The 12,786-nt window shown below is 41.4% G+C and overlaps 1 protein-coding gene across 1 annotated transcript in view; it reads right to left on the bottom strand.

The window, feature by feature from the left end:
• Window positions 1–12,786, bottom strand: part of Ppm1d (protein phosphatase, Mg2+/Mn2+ dependent 1D) — a 36,780-nt gene that overhangs the window by 18,289 nt on the left and 5,705 nt on the right. The window contains exon 2 of the mRNA XM_031351809.1: window positions 4,736–4,964. Coding sequence (XP_031207669.1) covers window positions 4,736–4,964 — 229 coding nt within the window. The remainder of the gene's footprint in view (window positions 1–4,735; window positions 4,965–12,786) is intronic.

The following is a 12,786-nucleotide window of genomic DNA, read 5'->3' as shown; positions in this document are numbered from 1 at the left end:
ATCACACAGGAGAAATGCATCGAGAATGAATGCCTGCATTCTCTCTTCGAACCATCTTAAAGCCCAAGTGTTCTCTCTAAACAACTAACCAGACAGTCGAGCCTCAGCACAGAGCAATTCCAATAGCTGTCTCCAAAACAAATGTATTGACAGTTCCCCTGATATCTTAATGGCAAGGATATTATGGTCCTTGTGTGTCTGAGAAACAAGATAAATAATGGTACTGTTTGTTTAAGGAAAAAAAAACAGTCTAAAACCAAAGCAATGTTACAAGACACTACTTTTACTGCACACTCTGTTGTTGTTCTGTATTAAAAGGCAAATGGAGAGGAACAGCCTGCCATGCAGAGAGCTGACTGTGCACCAACAGAGGCTGCAAAAACAAGAGTGCTGGCCAACAGTCTAGGTCAGGACTGAGAGAAGACAGGAAATAACTTATCACAAAATGGCTCAATTTTTGCAAAACTACACCTGCTCCCAAATGGCAAAAGGCATGTGTCCAACTGTCCAGATGGTATTTATAAGTGAAAAGGGAAAATCTATACACTCTTTCTTTTTAAATACTATTAAAACCAAAGAAAAAAAGAAAAAAGAAAATCAAATAACTTTAAAAACTCAAGTTAAAAAATCAGAAAATATTCAAGAAAGAAATATCTTCTTAAAAAATATAATGAAAAAGCATCAGGCTTTCCAATATTAAACATGTACAGCAAAAGACCAGTGGCACAATTAAATGGCAGAGATTGCCTACGTGTGCAAGGACTGAGTCTGATCTCCAGAAATGCCAAAAAAGAAAATAATGACTCAATTTAAAAGATTGTGAGGGCCAGGTATGGTGGCACAATCAGGAAGCATTTGTAGACAATCTCTGTGAGATCAAGGCCAACCCAGTCTACAGCAGAGCTACATAGTGAGACCCTGCCCCCCAAAAAATAATAAATAAATGAATGAATGAATGAATGAATGAATGAATGAATAAGAGATTATAGGGAACTGGGAATGCGAGTCAGTAGGAGGGTGTTTGCTTAGCATGCATAAGACTCTCAGTTCAATCCCAAGTAAAATACACACACACACACACACAATCTCTCTCTTCTCTCACAAAGAAAGAGGGAGAGATGAAGGGAGGGAGGGACAAAGGAAGGGGAATATAGTACTAGTAAATGAAAGACAGAATAAATAAATATGGGGGAAAAACAACTATATGCGTAACTATCTCTCATAAGATTAAACAGACTGTAACCTCAAAACAGATTCATTTAAGATTACACATTACAGAACAAAAATAATAAAAATACCCAAGACAGCAATTTCAAGGACAAAGGAAAGCAATCCTTAGGATTCTCAGGAGTCCCTTTGTAGCCACCAGAATGACTGCCTGTGGCCCTGGCTGTCAGGGAACTTGCTTTATAGATAACGTTGACCTCAAACCTACAGCAGTCTCCTTGCCTCTACTCCCAAATGCTGAGATTACAGGCAATTGCCACCACGGCTGGTTTAACAGATAAGTTTTCAATAAACAAGGCCCCACTATGTAATTCAGGTCTGCCTACAATTTACTATTTAACTTGGGCTGGCTATCAACTCATAGCAATCCTGCTTTACCCTCTAGAATGCTGGGATAGCAGGCATGAGCCCCAGTACCCAACATAATCAAGTAAGTTTCCTATGCCCCAGGAATTCAACATCTTCTCACAAGACTGTAACTACAGGGCTAGAGTGGTGGTCTAGCACGGAAGAGCACTTACTGCTCTTACAGAAAACTCAAGTTCGGTTCCCAGCAGCCTCACTGGCAGCTCACAGGCACTCTACTTCCAGGTTCAGGAGATCCAATGCTCTGTTCCGGACTCCATAGTCATGTGCATATATGTGGCATACACTCAAATGCATATATACATACACATAAAATAAAGACCTAACTATAAGGTCTGTCCACAAATTAAACTGCACACTTGTTGGAAGGCACAGCTATATTTGCAAATAGAAATGTGAGGCTAGGGCTGGCGAGATGGCTCAGCGGGTAAGAGCACTGACTGCTCTTCCGAAGGTCCTGAGTTCGGATCCCAGCAACCACCCGGTGGCTCAAAACCACCGGTAATGAGATCTGATGCCCTCTTTGGGTGCGTCTGAAGACAGCTACAGTGAATTACACAAGAACGCGGGGACGGAGTAGGCGGGGCCAGCAGAGGTCCTGAGTTCAATTCCCAGCAGCCACACACATGATGGCTCAAGGTCATCTGTACAGCTACAGTGTATTCATACACATAAAATAAATAAAAATAAAATTAAAAAAAAAAAAAAAGAAATGTGAGTCTATACAGTCTCAGATGAAGCTTCACTCCAGGGTCATTTTACAATAAGCAATGCTGTCCTACAACAGAGCTGACATTTGTTTATCTTAACAAGAAAAAGTACAAGGAGAAGATAAACTCAAGGCCATCTTTCTGCAAAATAAAGACATAAGCCTGGTCAGCCTCCTAATCAATAAGAGGTATATAATTGTCCAAGCAGTTACTCGATGCAATATAGAAAAAATTAGCCCATGTTTCTACTATATTGCTTAGATTTTTTTTGAAATTCTAAGTTTACGGTTAAAATCTAAAAGGTGAAGCTGAATGCACATTTAAAAAGTGTCTCTCAAAATGTAGTCTGGAGATTCCTCAAGAAATGCAAACCTTTCTGAGCAGGAGTGCAGAGTCAGCTGCTTTCATCACGAGGGCTGTGTGTATAGAGTTTTTCAGCAGTGGAATGTCTGGCTATGCTACAGAACCCCAGGAACAATGGTTAAATGATGAAGTCGGGTACTGCAAAACCTGGTATAGGGGCTTCCACAAGTCCTAACCACATACTATTCTGGAATAAGCCATCTATGACAGTGAACAGTATGTCACTGTTGCCAACACTAGGAATAGGCACTAAATAGGTGGAGTGCACAGATGATAACTGGTTTGTTTTTTGGAAAAGTATCTCTACTATGTAGCTCATGCTATATGGCCCAAGATGGGCTCAAACTTACAGGTTCACACCCCGTGGCTGGTAATGCATAAAAAAACTATTTTCCAGATTATACATTTACTCTTTCCAGGGCTTGGTGACACATATTTTTTTCAAGACAGGGTTTCTCTGTGTAGCCCTGGCTGTCCTAGAACTCACTCTGTAGAACAGGCTGGCCTTGAACTCAGAAATCCACCTGCCTCTGCCTCCCAAGTGCTGGGACTAAAGATGTACGCCATCACTGCCCAGCAGTGACAAATACTTTACTTTAATCCTAGTACAAGTAGAAGGACCTCTGTGAGTTTGAGGCTAACCTGGCCCACATGGTGTCAAAAAAAAAAAAAAAAAAATTAGGGCTGGCGAGATGGCTCAGCGGGTAAGAGCACCCACTGCTCTTCTGAAGGTCCTGAGTTCGGATCCCAGCAACCACATGGTGGCTCACAACCATCCATAAAGAGATCTGACTCCCTCTTCTGGTGTGTCTGAAGACAGCTACAGTGTACTTACATATAATAATAAATAAATCTTTAAAAAAAAATTATATTAAAATGTGTGTGTATCCAGCTACTGCAACCAAAGGTAACGTTCCACGACAGTCTAAAGACAGAAGAGATGAGAGACTAGCTGTCACCTACTAAACACTGCAGAGTTTTGCAAAAATGGAAAAGCATGCCAATCTTGTCAATGAAGTGTTTTCTCTCACTGTAGATACATATATACATACATTTCCCAGATTCAAAAAGGAGAACACTTTTCTAACTATCTAGGATTATGACAAAGATAAACTGTAAAAATAGTATCTGCAAAGCACATGGCATAGTCTAACTGTTCTGTTCTGTCCAGATTCTGAAGGTCTATATCAGTATTACATAAGGCTTACAATAAAATTCTACCAATTGTTATTGAGCTATTCTCCTTTAGAGCCATTTTCATAAATAAAGCAATTCAAAATAATAAGGTAAATATGAATATAGACATTTTTGCAACAAGCAGATGAAAACTCATAATACCAGAAGATTAACTGTTTTAAAAAGGAAAACAGGAGCCGGGCGGTGGTGGTGCATGACCTTAATCCTAGCGCTTGGGAGGCAGAGGCAGGTGGATTTCTGAGTTCCAGGCCAGCCTGGTCTACAGAGTGAGTTCCAGGACAGCCAAGGCTACACTGAGAAACCCTGTCTCAAAACAAACAAACAAACAAACAAAAACAAAAAGGAAAACAGGCCGGGCAGTGGTGGTGCATGACTTTAATCCTAGCACTTGGGAGGCAGAGGCAGGCAGATTTCTGAGTTCCAGGACAGCCAGGTCTAAAGAGTGAGTTCCAGGACAGCCAGAGCTACACAGAGAAACCCGGTCTCAAAAAACCAAAAAAAAAAAAAAAAAAAGGGAAATAGAACAAGTATAGTTGCACATGCATGTAATCTCAGCAAAGCACTTGGGAGGAAGAGGCAGGAAGATCAGGAGTTCCAGGTCAGGCTCAGCTATATAAGATCCTATCTCAAAAAAAAGAGTGGAAGGCAAGAGGGGAAATTCATGTATAATCCCAGAACTGTGGAAACTGAAGCAGAAGACAGCAAGCTGTAGACCAGCTGAGGCTACACAGTGAGTTACATATCGGGCTGGCCTACATAATAAAACTTTGCCTCAATTAAAAGGGAGTAGTGGGGGAGATGTAGAAACAAACAATAGAGTGGACACAGTTAGCTAAGCAGAGCCAAAATAAGACAGACAAAACAATGATTACCTCCCACCAAGTCCTTCGATTCTTTCTCTTTCCTTGGGAAGTTCTGGCTTGTGATCTTGTGTCACCTCCACAGCTCTCACAAAATCATCCTTTGGGTCATCCTGAATTCCAAGGACCACCCCAGAGTCACCTACATGAGCTACATACATCTTCATGCCCCGGATGATAACCACACTGGCAGTTGTCCCGGACGTGCTGGGAAGACCCGTCATAGTCTTTGGCCATTCTGCTGTAATAAGAAGAAAACATTTTATATTTTACTTCTCCAGATATATACATTAGAACAGTTATCACAATATAAAAAGCAACCTATCTTGAATTAGCATGTTAACACTTGAGTTTGTACAGCAAAAAATTTAAGAAAAACATCTTGAGCTGGAGATGTAGCTCAGTAGCAGAGCACCTGCCTAGTATTCTCAAGATCCTAGATGCAATTCCTAGTACAGAATGAACAAAAGAGAAGGAGGGAGGGAGGGAGGGGAAGCAGGGAGAGAAGGAGAGAGGGAGGGAAAGCTTAGATCGACTTGTCTGAGGTAGGGTTTCCATTGCTATAATAAAACACTATGACCAAAACAAGCATTAGGAGAAAAAAAGAGCTTTTTTTTTTTTTTTAAAAAAAAAATGTATTTATTTATTGTGTACAGTGTTCTGCCTGCATATGTACCTGCATACCAAAAGAGGGTGCCAGATCTCATTATAGATGGTTATGAGCCACCATGTGATTGCTAGGAATTGAACTCAGGTCCTCTAGAAGAGCAGTCAGCACTTTCAACCTCTGAGCCATCTCTGCAGCCCCAAGAAAGGGCTTATTTCATCTTACATTTCCACATTATATTCTATCATCAAAGTCAGGGCAGGTAAGAACTGATGGCAGAGACCATGAAGGAGGTCTTGCTCCTCATGGCTTTCCCATGCTGCCTTCGTAGAGAACTCAAGACTACCAGCCCTTGGGTGGTACTACCTATAGTGAACTGGGCCCTTGTACTGGCTGGTTTTGTGTCAACTTGACACAAGCTGAAGTTATCACAGAGAAAAGAGCTTCAGGTGAGGAAATGCCTCCACGAGATCCAGCTATAAGGCATTTTCTCAATTAGTGATCAAGGTCGGAGGGCCCCTTATGGGTGGTACCATCTCTGGGCTGGTAGTCTTAGGTTCTATAAAAAAACAAGTTGAGCAAGACAGGGGAAACAAGGATGTAAGTAACATCCCTCCCTGGCCTCTGCATCAGCTCCTGCTTCCTGACCTACTTGAGTTCCAGTCCTGACTTCCTCTGGTGATGAACAGCAATGTGGAAGTGTAAGCTGAGTCTTCTTCAGTCACCCAGTAAATAGTAATTAAAAACCACAAGAGAGCACAGCATGGGTACAAGTGCTTAAAGTATGACACAGCAAATGAGGTCAGAAATGCTGAACAACATACACTTCAATCAGCTACTGGGGAGAGCGTGAGCATAAACTGGAACACTGGGTATCGTGCGAGAGGGGAAGACAGGATCCTCCTCAACCACCCCAAGGAATACACCACACATTACTGCATAAACACATGGCCAGAGCAGCACTGTTCACAGAGTAAAGAAAAGTAAACATCAATCCTGATGCCCTCCGGATTCCACGCAATGCCCAAGAATCTCAGAAATTCCTGAGATAAAGCAGATAAACAGTGACTTACCACAAAAACACTGTGTTCAATACATCTGATCAAACTACTAAAAACATAGGCAAGCAGCACAGAACGAAGGGTCAAGTGATGGTTACTCCTTGGAAGTAGATTGAAACATGAAGTCATGCTGGCAGAAAACTAATCCTACCTACTAGAAGGCTGAAGTGGGAGGATCAACAGTTCAAAGCAAGGGCTGGAGAGATGGCTCAGTGGTTTAGAGCACTGACTGCTCCTTTGGAGGTCCTGAGTTCAATTCCCAGCAACCACATGGTGGCTTACAACCATCTGTGATGGGGTCTGATGCCCTCTTCTGGTGTGTCTGAAGACAGCTACAGTGTACTCACATACATAAAATAAATCTTTTTTTTAAAAAAAGGGTAGTGAGCCTGGCGGTGGTAGCACACGCCTTTAATCCCAGCACTTGGGAGGCAGAGACAAGCAGATTTCTGAGTTCCAGGCCAGCCTGGTCTACAGAGTGAGTTCCAGGACAGCCAGGGCTATACAGAGAAACCCTGTCTCAAAAAGAAAAGAAAAGAAAAGAAAAGAAAAGAAAAGAAGAGAAGAGAAGAGAAGAGAAGAGAAGAGAAGAGAAGAGAAGAGAAGAGAAGAGAAGAGAAGAGAAGAGAAAGGAAAAGAAAAGAAAAGAAAGGAAAAGAAGAAAAGAAAAGAAACAGTTCAAGGTAAGCTTGGGCAACTTCATGAGACTACCTCAAGAAAGTAACATGGAAAGCCTACCTAGAATGCACTAATTTCTATATTCAATACCCAGCGACACACAGGGACACACAAGGTAGAGCAGCAGAGATAGACAGGCACTGTACAGTACAGGCAATGTCCTCTTCTCTACCTGGACAGTATATATACTTATTCATTACTGACATTGAGCCATCTGTGATGCTAGACACCTAGTTCTAGCTCTAGGAAGACAGAGGCAGAAGAGTTGGTGAGTTCATAACCAGCCTGGTCTACATATCATATCCTAAGCTAACCAGGACTATACAGAAAGACCCTGTGTGTCTAAATAAAGAAATAAACAGTAACAAAAGTCAAATTCAGAAAAACAAAAATTTATTAAAGGCCTATAAGTAATTGAGTCATGTTCAAAATTCACCTAAAATAAAATGGGTGTGTGTGTACAAATAAGACAGTCAAAGCCACAATACTATTCAAATCACATTTCTGAACCTGAGTTGATGGTACACACCTTTAATATCAGTACTTGAGGTAGAAGTAGAAGGATCAAGAGTTCACGGTTATCTTCAGCTACATACAGACTTCCAGGGCTGCCTGGGCTATATGAACCTCTGATTCAAAAAAGAAAATTTAAAGTCCGGCATAGTGGTGAATACCTTTAGTCTGGAAGGGAGAAGCAGGTCGATCCCTGATTGACATGGTAAGTACTATATCTCAAGAAAGGTAAGTAAGATAGAGAGACCATATGTCCAAAAACAAAAAAAAAACAAAAAAAAAAAAAGAACTAGTAAAAAAGAAAAGAAACATTTTTAAAAGATGGCTCAGTGAACAAAGGTACATACATGCTTACCCCAAATCCCTGAAATCTATGAGGCCACGAGAATCAACTTCTACACACGCCCTCTGAACTTCACAAGCTGACATACCACATGTATCCATACACACACACAAAATAAACGCACAGACAAATGTAAAAGAAGCCCATGAGCAAATTGTATGAACAAATAGATATTCTGCAATGGACTAAAAATAATGAAATTCACTTGAAATGCCACTTTTATCATGTTATAATGTGTCTTAGATGTAGTTCTGAATTTAATCTATTTATAGCATTTGATAACTGAGTTAAAACAATCCTCCACCTATTCTTTAATATTCTCTTACATATGTTTTCAAAAGAACCAAACCTATAAACTTGGTTTTTAGTGTTTTATGAAGGTTTTGTTGTTTGTAAGGTTAAGTTTCTCACTGTTTTCCAGTCTAGAGGGAACGCACGATGGTTCTACCTCGTCCAAACAAATATAATAGGATCATGGACTATGCACCACTGCACCAGACCCGGGATAAATATATAACATAACTAGCTTCACACCTATATGGGTGGCTAAGGCAGAAAGATCGCTGGAGTCCCTGAGTTCAAGGCTGTACTATGCTGTGCTGACCAAGTGCGCACACCTGTAGAGAGCCCTGTCCTTCAGTTTGTGTATCAAGGCAATGGGGCATTGGTTGGGGGTCGGGGGGAGGTGCTGTTGTTATTGCTGTTATTTTCCTTTGTTAACCAGACTGGGAGCAACCTCCAAATCCTCTTGCCTCAAGCTCCCTATGAACTGTAATTTCAGTCTTACCATGAATCAGGTAAGATTCAGTACTTCTCTTCTTTTTATTCATTTATTTTTAAATATTTGTTTTGGTGGTGCTAGAAAGTGAACCCAAGATCTTGTGCATCCTAGGCAAGTGAGCCACCTCCAGTGTCTTTTTTGTTTGCTTTCTAAAGAATTTTCCTTTTTATGTATATGTGGGTGCCTGCATGCATGTCTGTGAATCACATGTATACCTCCATGCCTGTATAGGCTGAAAAGGGGGCGTTTGGATGCCCTAGAACTGGAACCAAACCTGGGTCCTCTACAGAAGCAGTGAGAACTCTTAACTTCTGAAGCATTTTTCTAGCCCCTATTTTTGAGATAGGATTTCATTATATAGCCTGGCTGGCTATGGAACTCAAGCCAACCCTGAACTCATAGTAATCCTACTGTCTCAGTCTCTGGAGTGCTGAGATTACAAACCTGAGCTACCTTGCTCAGCTAAAACTAGTCTTCTAAAAAAATTAGTAATTTTTTGAGCTTGGAATGGTGACATACACCTGTAATCCAAGCTCCTGAGAGGTAGAGTCAAGGAGTCGGGTTCTAGGAGAGTCTGGGTTATGTGAGATGAATGAAAGGAAGCGGGGAAGAGAAAGATTTTAAGAAAGAAAAAATTACAAATAAGCAAAAGAAAATGTGTACTTTGTGGCAGATGAGGCATATATTGTATACCTGCTGGCAATATACTCATTAAACTCTTAGGAGGTGGACAGTACAGTCATTGGCTCCACCTCACAGATAAGGACACTCTGGCACAATAGTCTTATACAAAGTCACAACACAAGTAAGAAAGCTTGGATTCAGAACAAGCCAAAACTCCCTTCCTAGCTCTTGCCATGTTAGGAAGCCTATTATGGGGAGAATAGATTGTGTAAAGGTTTGGGGGGAGTTATGACAGTAATATTCACCTCCAAAAACTACACTAAAAGCAATTATCACAGTCTCTAAAAATCATAGACTGGCACAGATAGTGAAACACAAAGGAGCAGAGCAGATGATCACATATATATTCAAATATAAAGTTCATTCATTGCAACAATGTGAAAGAGAGGTAGCCAGGCATGGCAGCTCAAGTCTGTAATCCAGACTTGGGAGTCTGAGGCAGGAAGATCACCATGTGAATTCAAGGCTAGCTACAATGCACAGTGAGTTCCAGGACAGCCCAAACTCCAGAGTGAATGCTTGTCTCAAAAATAGAAAAGAAAAAAGTCTTAGAACCCTTGGAAAATGACACAATTTTAAATCAAATGATACTTAGAAAATGAAATGAGGCTGCAATTTCTGATTCATATTCTTTATTGAAATAAATATAGACTATTACAGCAAAAAGACCTTAAGAAAACTATCAGAGAACCTGGCCAAGTCTCCGGGTTTTTGATCTTTCTGAGAATTCTACATCACTAATCCTAAACTGTTTTCCACTACTATAGAAAATAATTCAGGCTGGGTAACTGATTATTTTATTTTATTTCATTTTGAAACAGGGTGTCACTCCTTGCCCCAAAGTGGCTCAAACTTCCAGTGACCCTTGAGCTAGGATTACAGGCATTCACCAACAAACACAGCCACATAGTGAGACCCTATTTAAAAAATAAATCCATTTAAAAATTTTAAACCACTGCTATATTTGATAACTTAAGAGGTGTCTGTCAGGTTTTTGTCTGTTTCCTTTGGAATTAACTCTATTGGGGAAGGTATCTGAGAGGATGAGATACATTTCAGTGGGCTCTTACCCTTCTAAGACCTGTGACTACAGCACTATGTAGAAAGGTCTTTGCAGGTGAATGTGGGGTAAGATCCTTAAACAGAGATCATCCTGGATTAGAGTGGGCACTTAGAAGAGAGAAAGGAAGCCAATGCAGGGAAGGGAATACAAAAAGAAGAGGCTGAGATACAGAGATGCATCTATCTTCAAACCAAAAAAAGGCAAAGGATAGCTGTCAGCTACCAGAGGCAGGCGTAGAACAGATTCTCCCTAAGGAACCCACTCTCATGACTGCTTGATTTCCAACTTTTGACATCCAAAGCCATAAAAGCCAAAGTTTCTATTGTTTCAAACCACCCAGTTATTCGAGAGAGCACTCCTAGGAGGCTAACATAACTCTGTTGCACAAATTTTCACTAATGAGTTCTGGTTTTTACATTTACTTATTTATTTTGTGGGCAGGAGGAGATGTGAGCCACAGTTTACAGAAGGTCTTAAGACAATTTGAAGGAGTTAGTTCTCTTGTAGGGATCAAATCCAGGTAATTAGATTTTCTAGCAAGTGTCACTATCCACTAAGTCATCTTGCTGCCCCAATTCACAATTAGTTTTGTATGTCTAAATGTATGTATAAGTACATATGTATAAGTACACAGGCATGTGTGTACACATACACATATGTAGGAGGCCAGGACTAGTCACTAGCAGCTATATTACTTCATGTGCTATATGGACAGCCCTAAGAATCTTAGTTACAAGTAAGGCAATTACCCTTGCAGCCAAAAACCTCAAGATTCAGCTAAGAGGCACACAATTCATGCTGGTCTCTCAGTGGTCCACATGATCTTTCAAGCAGTTCCTCATAATATTTCTAAGAGCTCAGCTGCCCTCTGTGCTGTGTTGACTCATGCACCGGTAGTACAAAGCAATGCTTGGTAAAACTTCGAGTGCCTGATCAATGGTCATGGCAGAAGCCACAAAGTAAGCTAGTTGTCACTGTATAGTCTTCATAGCTACACCCTTATAAGCTGGGCTTGGGGAAAGACTTGGTAAGGCATACCTGTAAATCTAGCACACAAGAGGTGAAACAACACTATTAAAATTTCATAACCAAGGGACTGGGAAGATAGTCAGTTGGTAAAGTAATGCCAGGGCGAAGCCAGAGGAAACCCTGGTGGAGGTCCGTAGCGGTCCTGACGTGCAAATCGGTCGTCTGACCTGGGTATAGGGGCGAAGACTAATCGAACCATCTAGTAGCTGGTTCCCTCTTAAGTTTCCCTCAGGATAGCTGGCGCTCTCGCAGAAACTCGAAACCCGCAGTTTTATCCGGTAAAGCGAATGATTAGAGGTCTTGGGGCTGAAAGGATCTCAACCTATTCTCAAACTTTAAATGGGTAAGAAGCCCGGCTTGCTGGCGTGGAGCCGGGCGTGGAATGCGAGTGCCTAGTGGGCCACTTTTGGTAAGCAGAACTGGCGCTGCGGGATGAACCGAACGCCGGGTTAAGGCGCCCGATGCCAAAGCTCATCAGACCCCAGAAACCAACATAAAAAGTCAGGTACGGAAGGAAGCTAGAGAGATGGCTCAGCAGTTAAGGGCACTGGCTGCTCTTCCAGAGGTCCTGAATTCAAATTCCCAGCAACCACATTCTCAGCAAGAGACTGTCTTTTAAAAAAAGGAACAGTAGACAGACAGTACATCTGAGGAATGATACCAAAGGCTATCCTCTAGTCCACACATGCACAGAGACTTCAAGGCAGCCTAGGCTACACACTATAGCCCAATCTCCTTTTACTTTGTTAAAAATAAATAAATAAATAAAAAAGCTGGGCAGTGGTGGCGCACCCCTTTAATCCCAGCACTTAGGAGGAAGAGGCAGGCGGATCTCTGAGTTCGAGGCCAGCCTGGTCTACAAAGTGAGTTCCAGAACAGCCAGGACTACACGGAGAAACCCTGTCTCGAAAAAACTAAAAAGAAAAAAAAAAAAAAACCTTTGGGAAGTGAAGAAGATCAGAAATTCATGTGCAGCAAGTTTGAGATATCCACTCACCCCCACCCCCCAACTATTTAAAACCATGGATCAGAAGAAAAAAGGAAACAAGACAGAAAGATGAACAGATCCAAAGGTGGTAGTTCATGCCTGAAATCCCAGCACCCCAGAGCAGCAGAAAGGAAGAGCAAAGATCCTAGCAGAAAGCAGAAAGCTTGGTTATTCGATATGTATTGTCTTCGAAGAAATGCGTGCTGACTTTCTAGTGGCCATCTGGAAGACTCAAATGCATATCCACCAGAGTAGCCTACAACTTCCCAATCAAATCTTTTCTTGTGGCATCAATAAAAGTAGCCTACTTGGTTTT

The sequence above is a fragment of the Mastomys coucha genome, unplaced genomic scaffold, assembly GCF_008632895.1.
Source record: "Mastomys coucha isolate ucsf_1 unplaced genomic scaffold, UCSF_Mcou_1 pScaffold5, whole genome shotgun sequence".
NCBI lineage: Eukaryota > Metazoa > Chordata > Mammalia > Rodentia > Muridae > Mastomys > Mastomys coucha.
The sequence above is the reverse complement of the archived record's forward strand: the minus strand, read 5'-3'. Positions and strand labels throughout refer to the sequence as shown.